The following is a 20589-nucleotide window of genomic DNA, read 5'->3' on the forward strand; positions in this document are numbered from 1 at the left end:
TTATTACAATTGCTTTTTCAGTCTCCTAGGTCCCTCTATTAACAACTCTAACTTGTTACCTATGAATTTTTTGATGCTTTGCCCTGATGGCAAATTGTAAGAAGAAATGTATAGTTATGTCCATGTTATACAGCCTAACAAGACTTATGGAACTATAGGATTTAGATCTGGACAGTGCTTTAGAGGTGATCTAATCCAGAGGTATGAAACATGTGGCCAACAGGCTGCAGGCCCACAACACCCCTGAGTGTAACCAGAACCAGATTAAAATGTAAGTGGAAAATTAACAAAATCAATAAAAATACAACAAAATACAGATAATGTTAATATGTGGATTTCTAAGTCAATATGCGTCCCACAGGGATCCTTATATACAGTTTAGTGGCCCCTGTTTTTATTGGACATTGACAACACTGATATAGTCTACTCCCTACATGTTACTATAAAGAAAGAGAGCCAAGTGTGAGTTGGCTTCCATAACTAGGCTCAAATTTCACATTTAGAAATGACAAGTGAGTTGGATAAAATACTTTTTTAAAAAATTTACAATAGAAATTTATAAAAATAGCTTTAATAAAATTATTACAAAATCAATTTACAATATAACTTATACAACCATCTCCTCAAAATACAACACTGGATTATAACAAGTAAACTACATTTGTTTTTGTTAAATCACATCATAGTATAAATAATACTTCATCATCATATTTTTACGAGTGTATATGCCAATAATGATGAATAATAAACCGCACATGTTATTTTTATGACTCTTTCAATGAAAAATTCATATCTGGGCAAAACAAAGCCACCCATAGGAAAACAGAGAACGTAGTTTTGTTTTGTTTTGTTTTTCAGTTGAACAAAAGTCCTATTTAATTATGTTTGAGTGTACAATATTTAATTTGAAAGCACCAAGTATACACACACACACACACACACACACACACACACACACGATTCTCCATCTTCTTATTCCTTATTTTGCCAAGATAATAGCTCACTCAAAGGTGAGCTTCAGAACCCCTCCGCCTCAGCTCTCCCCTTAATTGGTCTCAGGTTTCTATCATGCACTGAGGTTGTATGTAAGAATATTCTTCTTTGGCTTCCAATTGGGATATTTCAAAACTTAGGAAATATACTGAGCTCCTCCATGTGGCTGAATCTCTGTAACTCCCCACCCAACAACATTGCCCCTGATATGACAGGAGTCATCTCCTCTTGTTTGTCTGATCTCATCACTGCTGAGAACTCGGTCCCAGAGGTTAAAGCCAGTGAGCCTTCCAGAAAAAGCCAATGTTTCATCGAAGCCCCCACCCACACAGCAACCATTCTTTTCTTGGCCCATTTGTAGAATCCCACCCTCTGGGATGATGTGACCTGTGGCCATCCCAGAGCCAGTGGCTGCCAGTTCTCCATTGACCCACAGAGATGTGACCCCTTCCTCGGTGTTCCATGTGCCGCACAGATAGGTCCATGTTCCAAGGGGAACCACTGAGTTGGCAACAAGCTTGTTCTGGTCTCCACCCACCACGAGCACAGTGGACCAAGAGTTGAGGTAGAGCTGTATTTCATAGGGATTCCTCTTTGTGCCATAGGAGAACAAAACAGTTTTATTTAACACATCAGTTGCCCTGACCCAGATGCAGGCAGTGAAGGAGCGAAGTTTCATTTCAGTCACTGGATGAACACTGCCAAAAATCTTCTTGGAACGCATTGGGAATAAAAGTGCTGTTTCACAACCTGTAATAGAAGTGGATGCAAAGACAGACACGTGAGCAGCAATTGAAATCCATTCAGAACGCACCCTGGAAGTGAGACTTTTTAATCATCGCATGGGAGAAAATTGTGCAAAGATTTAGGTGACATCCCTTCTCTGCTCAAGAACCTTCAGTTTTATCATTTAGGACAACAACCCTCTATCTGACATTCAAAGCATTCATGATCCATCTCTGGTCAACATTTCTAGCCTAATTTCATACTACTGCCTTTCACACGCTCTAGTGTCCAAGCAAATTGGTGTGCTTGCTGTTGCAAACTCGGCATCCCATCTACTATCCCTCTAACTCATACGGCATATCCCCTTGCCTAGAATGCCTTTCGACCTCACTCTTGGGGCCTCTGGATTCCTTTGAGGCTCAGCTCATGTGTCACTTCCTATAAGAAGCCTTTTCCCCACCCCTCCTCAGATGAGCATGTATTTGTTTATCAGTCCCTGAAGTGTAGAGATTGCTACCACCCTGATACAGGCCCTCATTGCCTTTTACTTGGAGAACTGCATTTGCTTTCTAATTGGGTCCCTTGCCCAGCATGTCTCCACCCCAATCTGTCCTCCACTCATCTGCCAAAATGATTTTCTTCACCCCCCAATTCAGATTTCAGTGGCACCCTATTATCTCCAGGATCAGACATAAAATGCTTTGCTTGGCTGTTTAATGCCCTTCATGACCTGGCCCCTTACTATCTCTCCAGTCTTCCACTTTCTTACTCTCCATCTATTCTCTGATCTAGCAACATTGTCCTTCTTGCTGTGTCTTGATCACGCTCCATTCCTAGATCTCATGCTTTTTCAGTGGCTGTCCCCTATGTCTGGGGTGTTCTCCCTTCTCACCTCTGCCTTCTGGCTTCCCTGGCTCAAGTCCCATCTTCTTCAGAAGGTCTTTCCTGGTCAGTTCCACTGTTCCTTCCCTCTGATATTCCCTTCCAACTCCTCTGATTATAGCTTATATGTACTAAGTTATTTGCAATGATGCCTCTTCCACTAGAGGATGAGTTCTTTGGGGGCAAAAACAATACATTTATCTTTATAACACCAGCACTTAGCACAGTGTCTGGCATGTAGAATACTGATACTTGTTGACTTGACTTAGCCTAAGATTCAAATTACTCCCCATGCATTTAAAATATTTGATCTGTGTGCAATTTTCTAGGAGCACCTGTACCATGTAAAGTGATATGCTTTTCCTAATGGCTCCCCCACTGGGAGAACAGAGTGGCCTAGAAAGTGATCCTACAGAGGATTCTAGTGAGATGGAATGAGAGCTGAAAGGACTCATAGAGGTCGGCACAAATCAGAATCATAGATAGAGTTAGGTGAATTGACTTGCCCATGGTCACAGAGGTAGTAAGAGTCAGAGGCAGAATTTGAACCCAGGTCTTCTGCCTCCAAACTCAGCACTCTTTCGACTGTACCATGTTTAATCAAGCAAGTACAAGAGCAGGAATGGTGTGAAGGAAGTTAAACAAAGACAGTCAGTCATTGCCTTCTATTAGTTCTAGAGCCCACAATATAATGGTCTAGACTAGTTACTCCAGGATAAAGGAACTCAATTAAATCCATCCCAATTTTCTGAGCTTTCTCTCAATCCATTCTTGATGAGACACTGATTTTTTTTTAATTCACTTGATCATGGTATCTCCCCCAAAGTATCACACTGAATTCAGTTCACTGAAGATCGAGGAACTAAAAGGTCCTCCAAGGAAATTCCAAGCACTTTGGACATTTACTCTACTCCATGCTTTAGGTAATTCAAAGAGTCTCAGTGAGGGAGAGACAAGTGGTATGGTGGGAAGTGGAGTCCTGGAGACCTGAGTTCAAACCCACCTGAGACATTTACTAAATGTATGACCCTAGTAAGTCACTTTAACTCTTCCAGCCTCAGTTTCCTCATGTGTAAAATAGGGATAATAGTATCACCTACTTCACAGGGTTATTATGAGGATGAAATAAGGTTAGCTATGTAAAATGTTTGGCAAATCTTAAAATACTGCAGAAATGCTAGCTATTGTTATTGTTACTGATGTTGGGAGGGATTTCAGAAGTAATCTGGTTCATCCAAACCATGCTAGAACAAGAATCCTCCCTACAACACATCTGATTGCTCATTTGCCAGCCTTTGCTTACCTGCAAGAGGAGCCCATTATCTCTGAGGCAGCTCAGTCCACTTTGGGACGACTAATTATTAGGGAGGATAGTCTCCCCACCTTACATGAAGCCTATGTCAATGCCACTGTGAAACTCCCACGCATTCTAGCAAATCATCTTTTAAAATGCATGGGCATTCTTATTAAATGGTTCCATAATCGATAGATTTTTCTCATTCTTTTATCCAAAGCCAGAACAAATGAAAACCAGCTCGTCAGAAGAAGAATAACAGTGTGATTAGGAAGTGGAGTAAAAGCTGGGCTGGCGGGGAACCAAGATGTAAGAAATCCAAACCAGTTGCTAAAAATGTTATTGTGAGCAGTGAGGAGAAGATTCCTAAAGAAGTACCAAGCAGGACACAAATGCGCTTTTGAAACTGTAATCAAATTTGGCCTAGTTTTTCTGACTTGGCTTATTTATTTTAAAGATCAGAAATGTGTGATTTTGGGCAACGATTTCCAGTCCTCATGGAATCACAGAACTAAGAGAAGGAAGGGAGCCCAGACATCATGTGGTTACATCTCCTCATTTTACAAATGAAGTAACTGAGGCCTAGAAAGATTAAGAGCTTTTTATTCAAAGCCACACAGCTAATTAGTGACGGTGCCTTCACTGGAAATCAGATCTCCTTACTGCCAATCTAGTGCCCTCTGTACCTCCATGTATAAAAGTGAAAATCAAAAAAGTGGGTAGTTCTCCAGATACTCTAGCATTACCTAACACATTTAAGACAATGTCTTCCAGCCTATAATGTACTAGTCAGAAATGTTATTCTAGTAAGGTAGCAAAAATGACCATCTGTCTTCATACCCATCTGCACTTCATTTCACACGGCATAATGGAAAGACCATGATGTATGGGGCAGAGTCCTGATGCTGGCGTTAGGAAGACCTAGGTTCAAATGACATCTCTTGACACTAGCTGTGTAATCATAGGCAAGTCACCAAACCTCTTTGAGCCTCAGTTTCCTTATCTGTAAAATGGGGATAATAACACCTCTAGTACCTACCCACAGAGTTTGGGGGATTTTTACATGGGATAATATATATAAAACACTTTACAAACTCTAAAGCACTAGAAGTGTCTCAATGAAGTTTCAATCTGATTAAGCTTCCTAAGTTTAATGGTAATTAATAATGGTAACTACTATCATTTATGTTCTGTTACTCTCCCCTGTGGTACTATTAAACATTTCTTATTATATGACTCAAGCCAATACTTTGCCGTTATAGGTTATCTCTGTGATATATTAACAAACAAGACTGAAGAAATACTGGAATAAGTCTTCAAGGTATAATGGAGATTCATGTTTCCATGTGACAATTTTATTTTTAAAATAAAATGTCAGATGTTGCTTGCATTTCCCCCCTTTCAATGGTCCAACAATTGATAGGGAAGGATTTCATTGAGTAACAGGGGTGGCCAGAGGGATCTACAGGACTGGGGCCAACTCCCAGAGAACCAGGCAGATGGGGAGAAGGTCTGCTCCTGATTTCCCGTTAAAACAGGAAAAAACAGGATCATAGATTTAAAGCTAATCCAACCCCTTTATTTTACAAGTGAGTAAACCGAGGTTGACAGAGTTTAAGTGACTTGCCCAAGGTGACAAAGGTAGCAAGTAAAATGTTAAACTCCTTGAGGGTGGGGGCTGTGTCATTTCTTTATATATCCTCTTATTAGTGCAGGACCTGACACATAGTAGGTGCTTACTAAATGTTCCTTGAATTGAAGCTAGTGGGTCAGGATTTGAACACAGATCCTCTGACTGTTTCCTTTTCCATATTTTTGATGTTTTGTTTGGCCTTTGGGAATATGGGGCACTATTATATATTTGGTACCTAAAGCAGAAGGGAAAGGATTGTAGAAGTTAAATTGCCCTTAAAGCCCTCTGTCTGATGGATCCAGGGGTGTTTTGCAGCTACAGCTGCTGACCTGCAAGAGCTGACTGTTAAATTTTCAGTGTAAGCATTACATCTCAGAAATTCGCAAATGGCTATAGATCAGGACTTGATTTAGAATTCTGCTCATTGTCTAGACTTAAGAAGGTGATAGAGAAAAATGCCAATAATGGTGATTCAACATAAAAGTGTGTAGTGTACGTACATTCCCCCCACCCCAGATCTGGTTGTTAAACATCTGCCAACATACCCCTGGTTTTATCTTGTTCTTGATTGTGGGAGTTTGGCACATTGTGACCCACACAAAGTATGCTTCTACTCACCAAGCCAAAGTAATTCCCACTTGTTTTCTTTTAAAAATTGACTTTGGTAAGGTGGGGGAGGAGGGGACAGGACCCGAGCTTCTGGTTTCAGTTATCCTGGCTGTAAAATGAGGGATTTGGTGACCTCTCAAAGTCTGTGACTATACCCAGGTTTCTGGAGCACTAAATGAGTCTGACAGGTTTTGCCCAATTTGATAGTCTCTTATTTAGACTGTTTCTCTAATCCTTTCAGAAAACAAAAGTTAAAAAAAAAGGACTGAAATATAAATGCATCTGTTCCTAAAGAGAGATTTTCAACTAGCAGTCTGTCTCTGGTAGTTGCCCCAATCTCATCTTACAAGGTATCTCTCCTTGACCCTCCCAGGACTCCCCACTCCATCGAGCTCATTTCACTACAGCATTAGAGAGGCAGTGGGGAAAGGATTCCTCTGGCACCTCAGAAGATCAGTTTACGCCTTAAAGCATGAGATTTGATAGGTGCTGGTTGATATTATCAATCAGAACTGTCCTTAAAGACAAGCAGTCAACCTGTGAAAAAGTCCTCAAACCTAAAGTTAGACTTTGCCCTAATCTCTGCGGTACTCTGGAGGGTAGAGATTAAATTTGCAATAAAAGTAAACTAGATGGTGCAGTGAGTAGATAAAGCACTGGGCTTGGAATCAGGAAGACCTGAGTTCAAATGTTACTTCATATACTTACTAGCTGTGTGACTCTGAAAAAGTCACTTAACCTTGTTTGCCTCAGTTTCCTCATCTGTAAAATGAGCTGGAGAAGGAAATGGCAAACCCCAAATGGTGTCCTGATGAGTCAGACATGACTGAAACAACTCAACAACAACAAAGCTAAATTAAGGCACAGGCCTCAGTCACAGGCCAATCTGCGGCTAAGGAAGGGAGGCTGAGAAGACTATTTTTTTTTTGTAATGAGCCAACAGAGTTTAAACTGATAGGCTAATTCCAGGGTGGAAGAGTTAATGGGCATTTTAAGGTGAAAGCTGCTTGAGGGGTGTGTGTGTGTGTGTGTGTGTTTCAATTCTGGAGAACAAACTCCTTTGAGAGCCAGTTTGATGTAGCCAGGCCAGGCTGGATTTGTAGTTGAACGACCTGGGTTCAAATCCCGTATCTGCCATTTTATGTCTCTTTCCCCTTGGACAAGTTATGTAACTTCGTCGAGTGTGCCAGTATCTGTAAATCTCACGTCGGTAAAAGGTGAGACTCAATGATCCCTAAATTACCAGTTAGTAGAATCTCTCTATCTAGATCTATGTTCTTGTGATGGAGAATAACTCGTTGACATTACATTTAGATTTATTATCTCATTTGACCCTCACAACCCCTGGGAGGATACGTGGTACTGTTCTTCCCATTTTATGGATAAGTATACTGAAACTCGCTGGACTTGAGTTCCCTCATCTGTAAGATCAAGGGGCTGGATGCAGTAGGTAGCCCCTGAGGTCCCCTCCCAGCCTTAAACCTAGGCTCCGTGATTCTATCAAAGGCACTAAAGAAGGCTTTCTTCAAGATAAAACAAAGACTGGGTCCAGCGACCAGGGGAACGTTATTGGATCCAAGTGTCTCTCTGGCTATGAGACTTACCCCGCCCCCAATGGGAAGCTCAGCTGATTGGGTGGCAGCAGACGCGCAAGGGAGGGGGGCGGTCACAAGGCTCTCTCTTACCTGCAGGCAGCGAGCGCTGTCCAGCCCATCTCCGCAGGGCTCGCAGCTCCTCCAGCACGGGCAGCAGCGCGCTCCCTGTCGCTTCGGGAGCCCTCTGCCAGGCGCTCTCCAGCTTGGCCAGCCGCTGTGTCAGGCCGCGGCTGGTCAGCAGCAGCTCGTCGAGCGTCCTGGTGAGCCAGACAGGCTCCTGGGCTGGGGCGCACGTGCGGGCCACATCCGAGCGCAGACCCCGCAGCTCAGCGGCCAACACATCCTCGGCCGCCTGCAGCAGTCTGTTCTCACGCATCTGAGAGTTCTCCAGCATGGTGAAGAGCTGGTCCCACGCCGAGCGCTCCCGGCTGCAGTCGCACGCAGAGCCTGGAGGAAGGGCAAGACGCCGGGGTCAGGAGCCCACCTGTGCGCCCACAGGGTCGAGCTGGGCACCTCTCCTCCCTTTCCTACGGAGTGCAAGCTCGGCTTGGCCCAAAGCCGCTGGCCTAGCGCTCCTGAGAGGTCAGGGGAAAGTCTAGCAGAGTGCTCTAAAAGTGCCACCTTCCACATCCCTTCCAGAGACATTCAGAAAAGTAGTGCAGAGAAACCCTTAGGGCGCATACAAGACAGCATAGGATGGCCCTCATGGTAAAAAAAAAAAAAAATAATAAGTAACTGTTTCCAGTTACTTATTTCTTTAGTAAACCACTTTTTTTTTTGAGGGGGGAAGGGGGGCGGGGTGGAGAGCTGTAAGATGGACCTGTGATTTACACAGTGTGAGGAATGGGAATCCCCAATGTGGAAACCCCCTCCACAATTGGGGTTCCGCAACGTTTCTGTATCTTACACTTAGTTACCTGGGTAATAACAATTTGGGACTTCTCCAGGGTCAGACAGCTAGTGCCCGTCAGAGGGCAGAATTTGAGCCCTGGTCTTAGGGCCTTAGGGCCATGCATTTTGAATTGAAAGGTTCTTTAGGGGCCACCTAGTACAATCTTGCCATTTTACACATGGAAACTAAGACCCAGGAAAGTTAAAGACTTGCCCAGTCTCACAGATACGGTCTCCCTGGTCTAGAGCCTGCCTCTCCATGCGCTGTGTGTGTCGGGTTGCCTCTCAGACTACTTCAGCTCCCTTCCTCCCTTTCTTGTACATATATTAAATTACTTTTTAAAGCTCCCCGTGCTCTAAAGAACTCCCACTCTTCAAAGGAAACTTCTTGAAATAACTTATCCTTGCTCCAATACAGACCACCCCCAATGCATACAGAGTAATTTGGAACAGCTGAGGGTAGCAGGGAAACAGTTAACAAGCACTTACTGTCATCAGTGGGATGGATTCCATTCTCTATTTCGTTATCCAAATTCACGTACATGAGATTGTAGTCATCGCTGTCCTCAGCCGACAAGGCAGAACAGAAAGCCCAAAACAGAATTACTCGGAGATGCTGCATTTCTCCAGGAGAGACAGCGAATGTACTTCTTCAGATTTCTGCAAAAGTCTGCTAGGAGGGAGCTGGCCTGGAGCAGAGTAGAGAATGAGAGCAGGAGGCTGGGGAAACCTCTTAATAAAGGTCCGAGGCTTCCGAAAATGAATGAATGAGGAATGCTGGTGGCACGCGGGGGGGGGGGGGGGGGGGGGGGGAGGGAGAATGTCTGTGGCCGGTGGTGGGAGGGGGAGGGGGGGGGGGTGGGCTAGAGGAGGCGGGGAAGTTACACAACACCAAACCCCCAAGGTTTGCTCTGTGGTCAGGCTAATTGAGGGAGGGGGAAAAGGGGGGCACTGAGAGCCGGGGTAAGACCGTTCTTGCAAGACTTGCCCCTGGAGAATTAGATGTTGTAATGCGAATTTGTACATTCTGATGTACAAGAAAACTGCTTGTGGGGTAAGAAGAAAATTACATCAGAGCTGGAAGGAAAGGTAGGAAAGAGAAAGAGGGCCTTGAGGGGAGAGGCTTATGGAAGTATTTTTTCCACAATCCTTTTAGCCCCCAAACTTTTTTTTTTGTTCTTTTTACTCGTCATTCCCTGTACCCTCATTTTAATGCCAGTTGCCCAGAGTTATAGTTGAATTCCAGATGACAGAGACCTGGAAGAGAGTAATATACAAATTTTAGAGATGTTTGTTTTCTTGTCCCATTAGTAAATCTCTGTGAATATATAGCTCTAAGGAAACTAGCTTACTCTACCGGGCTTGGAGACCAGGATCATATTTCAAGAGTGAATTTAGGTTGTGACTATTTGTGATTTCTGTGCTGAAGTGTGTTCATGAGCTTGTAGCTCAAATTGGCTCACGCTTTCATTGATTCATTTTTGGGGGGCTGTTTTCAATTCAAATGAAAAGTGAACAAGTATCCTCCCTCCCACCATATACACATTAGATTTGTAGCATTAAGTAAAAGTCTTGTTGGAATTACATACCAGCTTTATGCCTTAAATTTTAGCTCCCTTAAAATGGACATTTTGAGCAGGCAAGTTTCTAACTGACCCAGAGTGGCCCTTAATTGTAGCTTTTAATATTCTTGATCTTTATTTCTGGAAGAGATCCTGGCATTCAAACCAAGGGTTAACACTCTCTGGATTGGTGACCAGTCACCAGAATATACTGTTGCCTGGTGCTCACCAGGGGGCTATTTACCTATTCAAGATCTCTTGAGAATTTTTCCAAGGTTCTGAGATCAAGCTATGTTTTTGAGCCTCCTGGATCTCTCCTGCTGATTCTGAGGTGCTTCTGCCTTACTATAGTGTGAGGGTGTCTAATTTTAGTCTGAAGGAGATGCCTAGGGAGGTGAGTGGGTATGTATGTTGGAAGGAAGGATGCAGAGTTGAAACCCAGATTTTGTCTAGGGAGGTCCACAATCACCCCGGAGAAGGTGATGGCCACATATCTACTCAAACCCTACCAAGTCCCACTTCTAGGTGAACAAACCAAGATCCTGGGAATAGATCTCCTTCAGGAAGTAGGAAACCATTCTAAAGTAGAGATCCAGAACTTTGATGCATCTCCCTACAGCTCCAGACTGTTGGAGTAAGAAATCAGACTCCATAAAGCTCAACTTCATGAGCTCTGCCTTCAGTGGCTGGGGCCAGAGATTCAAGAGCTGTGACTACCACTGGGCTACAATTGTTCTTGGCCTGCCTACCCAGGAAGGTGTCAGACATGAAAATAATAACCCAGGAGAGGATCTGGCCCTTTATATTACCCGTTAGACTGTGAACTCCTTGAGAGCAGGGCCTGTCTTTTGCTTTTCTCTGTACCCTAGCGCTTAAGAAATGTTAGTTGATTCGACTTGATGTGGCCGAAATAGAAAGAGCTCTACTTTCTGAGGAATCTGCACTAATTCCAAAAGTGAAAGCTAGGGAGGGAATCTCACCTGTGTTTCTGACAGCCTAATAATCGATAATGTTAGAGAACATGGCTTTGAACTTCACCTAGAAGAGAAGGGGAAGCTTGGCATCTGCTCGTGGGGATTTCTGCAGGGATGGAATGCTAGAGAACTACAAGAATGTGACTTCCCAGGGCTTCCAGGATGCAAACTAGAGATGATCTCCCATTTGGAGTGAGAGAAAACACCATGAATACTGAAGACAGAAACCTCAAGAGGGACCTTTCCAGATGAGGAGGCTAGGCTTGAAGTCTTGGAGTCATTTCCAAAGTGAGACATTTGTATGGGAGAACCACTCCAAGAAAGATTCACAAGGGGTGGCCCAGGATGGTTGGGAAACATGATGGCAGATTTCAAAGACAGCACAACAATCCAATTATAAAATGAGTTAAAGCAAGTCATGATCACTCATAAGAAAATGCACAATAAGGTCATCCCTGAAGTGCCATCCCTGAAGTCTTCCCCGACCACCTTACTCAGTTGTTAATGCTTTCTTGTCTTCTCAAATTACTTTGTATTATCTAGGTACCTATTCTGTTCCACCACTACTACCACCACCACCCCTTCCCCCATTCTCTGCCCCAATATAGTATATATAATCCTTGAGATCCAGGACTAACCCCATGCGCTAGCTCAGTGCCTTGAACACAGTAGTGCTTAGTGTTCTGTTGAAGTGATCTTGATCCGTTGAAGTGAGATTCTTACTGTAAAGACAGTAGAAATGACATTCCAGTGTTTCCCAAGTGACTTTAAAATTCTTAAGTATTGAGTTCTTCCAGTTCCCTGGGCCTAGTGAATACCCAAAGCAATGAGGTTTAATGATGCCAGGTCCAGAGACCTGTATTAGTCCTGTGCCACTGAGAGATAGTATAGTGCAGTGGAAAAAATCTGTGACTTTGGCATAACATCTGGGTACAAATCCTGATTCTGCTTCTTAATATCTGTGTGACCTTAGACAAGTTGATCAACCTCTCTGGGGCTCAGTTTCCCTTTCTTGTAAAATGAGTGGGCTGGTCCTAGTGATGTCCAAAGTCTCTCCAAGCTCCGACATCCCATGGCTCCGTATAGTATAAGTAAAAAGTAGTGACACCAATTTCCATTCTGTGGAATGTCTCCTTGCTTTGCAGTCTCACTTCATATGTTGCTGCCACTGACAGGCATCATTGAGGATTTTTGGTTTCCTCTAGAGTCAAACTTTTATCATTCTGAGTTTTAGAACTTCCTGTATTTTACCAATGTTTTCTTTGCTCAGTTCTTAAAATATTCTTTATAGGTGGTCACACCCAAACACATAAATGCATGTACATTTACTCACAATCTCCACTCTTTGGGTTCTTGTGTGTGTTTCTTCTATACACAGATCTCCATTTTAAAGTACATATGAGCATGGTGCTCCCCCTTCAAGGCATCCATGGAAACCAGGTGCTTTGAGGTTTGTAAGTACTCGGGAGTATGTTGAGAGAAAGGCTGGTCTCTGCAGGGATAAACAGATTCTCCCATGTGTTCTTGGTATGAGGAATACCTGAAGTTTACATAACTTTTGCCTTGTGGAAAATCATGATTGCCAAGCCATACCTCAGCAGCCCTTAAAATGGGGGTTTGAATCATCTTTGTTCCTCCTTTACTGTGAAAGCATCATTTCCAGATGTCTATTGTCTTCCTCTGTGAAGGGGAACATAAATGCATTCTATTGTTTTCTTTTCTTTGTTTCATTTCCTCTCATATTTATGATAAAGCTTGGTTTTCTATTAAAGACTATCTAAGACTCTTATCTGTCATCCTCTGTCTGCACTGAATCCTTCTCAAGGTTGGGGCTCTCTTATTGCCAAATTCTTCTGCTTGTCCCACATTGCTTCACTCAGTATAAACCATCATTAGGTAAGAACGTTTCTCGTCATCAAATGCCCCACTCATAGAATACGCTATGATAGTAGCAGTGCCAGTAATTTGTAGGAATCAGGGTCACCATTTGTTATTATTTGTTATTATGGATCAGCAGAGGAATGGGTGATTGGTCTCCACCATTTGATATGTGACTAAGTCTCCTATATGCTTCTTGGTTTAATCCTGACATGATTAATGCCTCTCATGAGCGGAGAAAGTTATGGAGTCCAAGTGAATGAACTGATCTTATTATTCTTTTAACAGGCAACTCCATGTTGTTGCGTGTCTTGCCTTCTGTGTATGAAAAGCAACCACAGCTAATTAACAGCCGTGTAACGGAGCTGGTGACCCTGATGTGCCAGCTAGAGCCAACAGAACAACACCATCTTCTCAGGCTGCTGCAGATGGTCGCGAGGAGGAAATGGCCCACGGTAAAGGCGTATTTTACATAGGCATATAAGTGATAAAAAATAACAGATCCTTCACGTAGGGCTTTGATATCGGCAAAGCATTTTATGTATATTATCTCAGCTGAACTTCTTAACAAAGCTGTGAGCTAGGCACTGCAGATGTCATCATCCTGTTTTATGGATGAGGCAACTGAGTTTTGATGGAGTTAAATGACTTGCCCTTCGTTACATGACTAGCAAGTTTCAGAGATAGGAGCTGGGCATGGGATTTTCTGACTCCAAGTCCAGAACACTATACGCTACACCACCCTGCCTCTCAAGGACAGATATACTTATATGAATGGCTAGGTATGTGAGGCTACCCTTCGTGTTTAGATATTTCACATAAACGTACCTATCTTGAAATTAAATGAACCATTCAGTCACTGAGCATTTGCTAAGTACCAACTAGCCTTCTCTATGCCAGTTATTGAACTAGGTGCTTTTTGGATGCAAAGGTGAAATTGAAATAGTCCCTGCCCTCAATGAACTTACATTGTATTAGGAGACATGTATGTATGCTAACCAGTAAAACAAAAACACTCGTCTCTTCTTCTTAGAGCTACATAAATGGGGAGGTCATAGAGTCTTGGATCAGAAATTTGAGAGAATGGGTGACCTGCGAATTTTTGGTCATTCTGTATGCTCCTTTGTGAAAGACAATGACAGCACTTGAGGTAACCCCCAGAAGCTATGGTTTCCCACATAGGTCACTGGAACAGTGAGAAAGTCCCCACACAAATGGTCTGAGTCATGGGAAAGTCTATTTGTACTATTAGCAGAGATTTTTTTCCTTTGGTCTAAGATATATGACTTCTTTCCATTACGGTTCATGAAAAAAAAAAAACAAATGATTGGCTACCATTTAATTGTTTCTCTATTGAATCTATAGATGACAATGAGAGCAAACCCAGCCCCCAAAGCTTGCCTGGGTGTATCTGTGGCTCATCAACTGTCGTCAGCATGTCTCTGGCACCCACTGAGCTAATTCAATCTGCTGCCTGCTGCTGGCGCCCCATTTGTTGCCATAAGTATATGCCAGTTTGTATTGAATGTCCTTGAAGTGATTCCTGGCCGTGTGTCATGTGTGATTGCCCTCCTGCATTCACACAATGTTGTTGGACCCAATCCAGCTGTGGCCAGTTACTGAGTGTCTGGTACCCGGTAGCCCAGTTACTGAGTGATTTCAATGCCTCCACCTTCTTTTACATATTTATTGCTTCTCTGATTAGTAAGTTAATGATAGGAGAGGTTAGGACATTAAATAAAAGTGAAATGCATATCTTTGCCTTTGGCCGACTGTGTGTAAAGCTAGTTAAAGGGTTTACTGAGAGAAAGAGTTGAAACAGATGCCTAAATGGCACTTCTTTGGAGTGGCAAAGAACTGGAAGCCAAGTAGATGCCCATTGACCAGGGATTGACTAAATGAACTAGAACGAGGCGGAGGCATAGAGCAAAGTGAATGCACCGAGAGAGGGCTATTATTCTTTCCTGATTTTAAAACCAATGAGCCCCATGATCATTGTATATTAAGTTCCCATTTCTGATCCCTCCCCTCTCTCCCCAATGAGCAGATCAAACACTTGAGGATTTTTTTTCCTCATTAGGCTTTTATGTTCCCTTGCCTAGCGTCTCCTTTCAATCAGTCACATGCAAAGCTGAAGTGGCTTTCTTAAGTTAGCAGTACTCCTTGTAATAGGTTTTCAGCATTCAGAGTAACTGGCTTGGACTCAAATATTCAAATGGATCTGTGGCCATATTTCCTTCAATTTCCTTCAATCTACTGATCTTATACTATGCTCATCCATATCCTCCCATTACTTTAACACATGGGGTCCTCCCAATCTGGTGATTCCTTTATTGCTTTGCCTTGATATCATGAGGGTGCCAGTGGGACACATGGGTTGTTCACTGGTTATTCTTAATTCTCATTCTATGTCCAGCCAATCTGCCTTTTTGCTCAGAATCTTTTTTCCTATTCTATTTCCACATCTGGTTCTCCTTTGTAATTTCTTGTTTGCAATGCATCACAGTCTACGTATATCCTGTATCACTTGTCTGTTGACCTCGAGTGGAATAAATTTTCAGTTCTTTGGAAACTGAAGTGATCTATGATGTGAAGTCATGCATCAGCTAACCTACACAGGAATCAAAGATATGTTCTTAGCTTCCATATCACCCTACCCTGATTAGTTGAGCTAACAGAACTAAATAACTCATGTGAGTGTAAATAATGTGTAATTACTCCCTCCCCAGGGTTCATATTCTTAACCCCATGGCATCAAAAAAGATTCAAAGAAATATAGAAGAAAGGAAAGGGTGTTATTTTCCTCTGCTAGGTAGATAGGCACAGGAAGCATTCTGTTTATAATGTGAAAACTAATTTCTTGGACATCCTCTACCACTACAACAAAGAACACCACCATGGTGCAGTGGAAAAACTGGCTCAAGAATCAGAATTTCTTGAGTCAGATCCTGGTTCAGTCATTTATCCTTTGTATGACCTTGAGTCAGTCACTTAAATTCTCTAGAACTTGGTTTGTCTTCTATAAAAAGATGAGGATAGTCTGGAAGGCATGACAACCAAGATTTTCTCCAGCTCAGAATCTGTGATCTATATCTAATCAGGAGGCAATAGTAGAGAGTAGACAGAAACATTGGCTTCAGAAGATCAGGGCTCTGATCTTGACTTACTGCTTACTAACTGTTTCACCAGGTGTGTGGCACTCAACCTTATAAGATCATACACTTACAGCTAGCAGGGACCTTAGAGGCCACCAAGTCTAGGCCCTTCATTTTACAGATGAGGAAACTGAGGCAGAGTGAGGGTAAGTGACTTGCCCACACAACTAGTAAGGATCTGAGATGTGATTTGAATCCACTTCCTATCCATTACAGCATACACGGCCTTCTAGACTTTGGTTTTCTTCTCTCTAGAAGGGGCAAGTATAAACCAAAGTACAAAGCAAATGTCTTCTTATTATATTATTGATCAACTTTGAGAAAATGAATATTCTATTGCCAAAAGTAGGGTCATACCAGTTCATATTTTGAGAGGGCTTTGTCATCAACATACCTCGTTCATATCCAGTCCTCACAAAACCCATGAGAAATTGGGATGATAGGAATGACTGTACAGATGAGAAAGCTGGTGCTCACGTGTATTAAATGACTTGCCCAAGACCGCTTGGCTGATGGGTGGTAGACCGAGGACTCGAACGCCAATCTTCTAACTTGATAGTCAGTGATCTTTTCATTAGCCAGGACATATCATAAGATGATTTTTCATTGTAGTTTCCATTTTGCTCTTCTCCCTGCCCTTATTTCAGATTTAACTGTCCCATCATATGTTTGTCTGTACTCCCCTAATAGAATATAAGCTCCTTGAGGGCAAGAACTATTTCATTTTTTGTCTTTGTATCACCATTGCCTAGCACAGTGCCTGACACATAGCAGTGGTATAATAAACATTTTTTGATTGATTAAATTAGATTAATTGATATGTGCAGCTTTGACAAAACTCACGCATGTTTATTTGGGATCTATGTATTAATTTAAACAAGAAAGAAGGGCCCTCAAAGATCTAGAAGCACATGGCAGAGGGCAGCTGGTGTTTTCATGAATCGAGCATAAAGAACAAGGTCTATAAAATGGAATATTCTGAAACAGGCCAGGAAATGTGCAAGCAGTTTCCTCTTTTGACAACCTTGGGTTAAGTATGTTCACTTGACCTAAGCAGCTGGCTGACACTTCCGCTATATGTTACCAGGGACTTTTCTTGGCTTCCTACTAGGACATATAATCACTGCCCAACTCCAAGATGGAGTATTTTTAGTCCTACTCATTCATATATTCCATTTACCCAAACTCAACTTTGCAAAGATCATACATACTCATACATGGGTACATATTTCAAAGGTTGTTGGTATGATGGCCTTAGCTACTACAAACCTTCCTACACCTAAGCATATCTGTGGTTGCATAATTAGTCAGCCACTGTAAAGGGCGATTAGTCAAGTACCAACGTAATTAAATCATTTGCAATACCCTTGCTAATTGCCTTCATTTAGGATGCACTAAGGTAAGCCCCAAAGTGTAGCGAGAGACAGTGTGGCATGGTGGATAGACAGCCAGGCTTAGGATGAAGAAGCCCTAGTTTTGAAGACTTGGTTTGACAAATGTGTAACTTGGAGCAAGTCACATAACCTGTAAGAACCCTGGCTTAAACAACTCTCTCAGACTATAAATCACCAAGAAGTTGTTCGTCTACATTGAGAGAAAGGTCTTTCTGTAGTGGGAGTTCCCTATGCTGATCAAATTATAGCAGAGGTTCAGACAGCCCCAAAATAGCATCCCAAATGCAGGGTCAAAAAGGATTTTATTGGAGGTATATAAACAGCCTCAGGTCACAAAGTGATTTAGTGGACCCAGTCCTAGGAGCAAGAGACTTTGCAGAAGCAAAGCTGCTAACTCCTGTAAACTCAAATATTTCAAAACTCTTGTGGGCTTCATTTTCTTCTCTTTAAAGCAGGTGGGGGAGAATGGTGAACCAGATGCCCTCTAAGATCCTTTCTCAACTCTCTTAAGGGAAATCTTTCTGGAGAGTTAAAGTCAGGAATCTAGAATGGGAGCGGGAGATCATCTGGCCCAACCTAATCATTTTATACATGAAATGAAGCAACTTGCTAAGTTCATCCTGGTAGTAAATATGTAGGAATAGGGCTACATTTATATATAGATACTACATATACATGGGTAGCTAGATTGCAGTGGATAGAGTACCAGGCCTGGAGTCAAGAAGGCTCATTTCCATGAATTCAAATCCAGCCTCAGACACTTACCAGCTGTGTGACGCAGTGTAAGTCACTTTATCCTGTTTGCCTCAGCTCCTCATCTGTAAAATGAATTGGCAAAGAAAATAGCAAACCACCCTAGAATCTGCCAAGAAAACCCCAAATGGGGTCATAAAAAGTTGGACATGACTGAAATGATTGAACAACACCATCACATATATACACCAATACACATACATATATACATGTATATACACACATTACATATACGTAAATACAAATTACATATACATTACATATATAACATAACACACATTACAAATATACAACATCCTTGTGCATATGCATATGTATATGCATATAAATATATGTATGCATAGACATAGACATCAGAACTTTGGGAATCTCAACACGGGTCTTCCAACTCCAAACAGAGCAATATCACTATTGTATTTTCCTACATCCCTAGCCTGTCACAAGGATGATGAATGATTTTGCTATCCATTGCTATGCTCTGTATCAGGAGTGCCCTCACTCCTTGGCTCTCTTCTTTTAGAGCAGAGTAGGCAGAAGCATTGCGACTTTGGTAATTTAGTGGCTCAACAGACAAAATGAGTCAAATTTGGTTCAGCATTTTCTATCCTATGAATTGTACGAATTGCATGCTTTGTCCTCAGTTTCTTCATCTGGACAATGGCGGAGGGGAGGGAGTTGGATTAGATTGTTACTGAGATCCCTTCCACCCCCAGATCTTTGGTTTAAGTATCCTTAAATAACTATCAGAATATCAGGACAATAGGAAGCCTCCCCGGCTTTTTGAATGTCCATCATTTCCAAGTCACATTTTCCCAATTTGAGAGCTTTGGTTAAATTTCTGAAGAACCCAACACTTTTTAGTATCTCATATTTTCCTCCAAACTTTAAATACCCTCTCCATTATGGTTTAAGGAAATGCCAATATTCCCGAGGAGCCCCTAACTCATCAGAATGTTATTTACAAAGGATTAGTGGGAGCAGAGGCTTTTGTAAACTTTCTTCATTCTTTCTTTATGAGTAGGGGCCAGTCTTTTCAAAAGCAAGTAAATTGGAACTACCAACAATTTTAACTTGATTGGAAATTCCAAACTTGTAAGGTTTGAGTGGGTTCCAGACATGGCAAAGTGTATTTTCCTCATCTCTGTTTACCAAGTGTGCTTCTTAGCCCTTGTCATCAGCAATGGGATTTGAAGGTGGATTAATTAAAAAAAAAATTAAAAAGACATGACTTGCCTCCAGGACTGCTGGATGCCAGAGGGAGTCTCAACATGGGCCCAAATATTACTCGATTCATTTCTTTTTCAAGAGGCAGCTCTATTGTATTAGAAACATTGCCGGATGGAGGATCAGATTTGAATCCTGACTCTTGAATCCTGGCTCTGACTCACGGAGGGACTTTGGGCAGGTCATTTCATCACTGTGAGCCTTAGATTCTTCTTCTATAAACTGGGGATAATAATGTTTGTCTTATCCAAGAGTTATCATGGGGAAAGTGCTTTGAAAACTTACAAGGGCCACACAAATCAGAGTATTTCCAGTAATTCCTTTACCTCTCCCACTTAATTTCTAGGTGCTTCAGGAATGTATTCCTTTCTTAATTGGACATTTAAAGAACCCTACTCACAGTGACATTATCCTAAATATACTCACAGAAATATCTAGCTATGAACCAGCAGCTTTGAATCATTTTCTTCCAACACTGAAGGAGATTGGTACAAGCTTTCCCAACCTGATTGGACGAATGGCAAGACTCTATGGAGCTGTTGGGCATGTGAATGAAGTAAGCACTTGCATTTTTTAATCCATAAATTCCGCTGATGATTAAACCGTTCTCTAAACTACTCTGGTCTAAGAAACCAGAAAACGGGGCTTTGAAGAGTTATGGCAGATGTTGGGTTTCATCCTAGGCAAGATTCTCTGAGGAGATACAGAAGAAAAATAATGGGAGTAGTTTTTAATAGTATAAATGGTAGCTGGGCTGGGTCAAGGAGAGGACTTTATGAATATAATTACCATAATCAGAATGGAAGGACAATTGATCTATAGAGAAGGAAGGTAACTCTGCCAATAACTCTGATGAGGGAATCTCTCTTCCCCTCCTTCTCCACCCTTCTCTCTGTCTCTCTGTCTCTGTCTCTCTCTGTCTCTGTCTCTCTCTCTCTCTCTTTTCTCTCTCTCTCTCTCTCTCTCTCTGTGTCTCTCTCTCTCCCACCCCTTCTTTTCCTTCTCCTCACATCAGTATGCTTGTTA

At 42.2% G+C, this 20589-nt stretch overlaps 2 protein-coding genes across 12 annotated transcripts in view; one reads left to right on the forward strand and one right to left on the reverse strand.

Moving 5' to 3' along the window:
* Positions 1-20589, forward strand: part of VEPH1 (ventricular zone expressed PH domain containing 1) — a 222831-nt gene that overhangs the window by 55354 nt on the left and 146888 nt on the right. For 10 of the 11 annotated variants that reach the window (XR_003570348.1, XR_003570350.1, XR_003570349.1 and 7 more), the window contains 2 exons: positions 13326-13492; positions 19910-20119. Coding sequence is in view for 7 of the 11 variants with exons in the window: in XM_027876085.1 (XP_027731886.1) it covers positions 13326-13492; positions 19910-20119 (377 nt within the window). In the remaining 4 variants the exon portion in view is untranslated. Of the gene's footprint in view, positions 1-4115; positions 4256-13325; positions 13493-19909; positions 20120-20589 lie in introns of those variants that run through there. The other variant, XM_027876088.1, reaches the window with a different exon arrangement.
* PTX3 (pentraxin 3) lies at positions 613-9317 on the reverse strand. Its single transcript, XM_027876089.1, has 3 exons — positions 9113-9317; positions 7823-8179; positions 613-1743 (listed from the first exon to the last, which is right to left on the reverse strand). The coding sequence occupies exons 1-3, from the start codon at positions 9243-9245 to the stop codon at positions 1130-1132; spliced, it is 1104 nt and encodes a 367-aa protein (XP_027731890.1). The 5' UTR covers positions 9246-9317; the 3' UTR covers positions 613-1129.

This window comes from Vombatus ursinus, unplaced genomic scaffold, assembly GCF_900497805.2.
Source record: "Vombatus ursinus unplaced genomic scaffold, bare-nosed wombat genome assembly UNPS02014810.1, whole genome shotgun sequence".
Taxonomy (NCBI): Eukaryota; Metazoa; Chordata; class Mammalia; order Diprotodontia; family Vombatidae; genus Vombatus; species Vombatus ursinus.

What these genes read in the sequence shown, in the direction of transcription:
- PTX3 (XM_027876089.1), bottom strand. Translation starts at nt 9,245, where the DNA reads ATGCAGCATCTCCGAGTAATTCTGTTTTGGGCTTTCTGTTCTGCCTTG. An exon ending in AATCCATCCCACTGATGACA is followed by an intron (nt 8,180 to 9,112) that starts GTAAGTGCTTGT and finishes CCCTTCCTCCAG; the next exon opens with GCTCTGCGTGCGACTGCAGC. An exon ending in ACAGCGCTCGCTGCCTGCAG is followed by an intron (nt 1,744 to 7,822) that starts GTAAGAGAGAGC and finishes CTTCTATTACAG; the next exon opens with GTTGTGAAACAGCACTTTTA.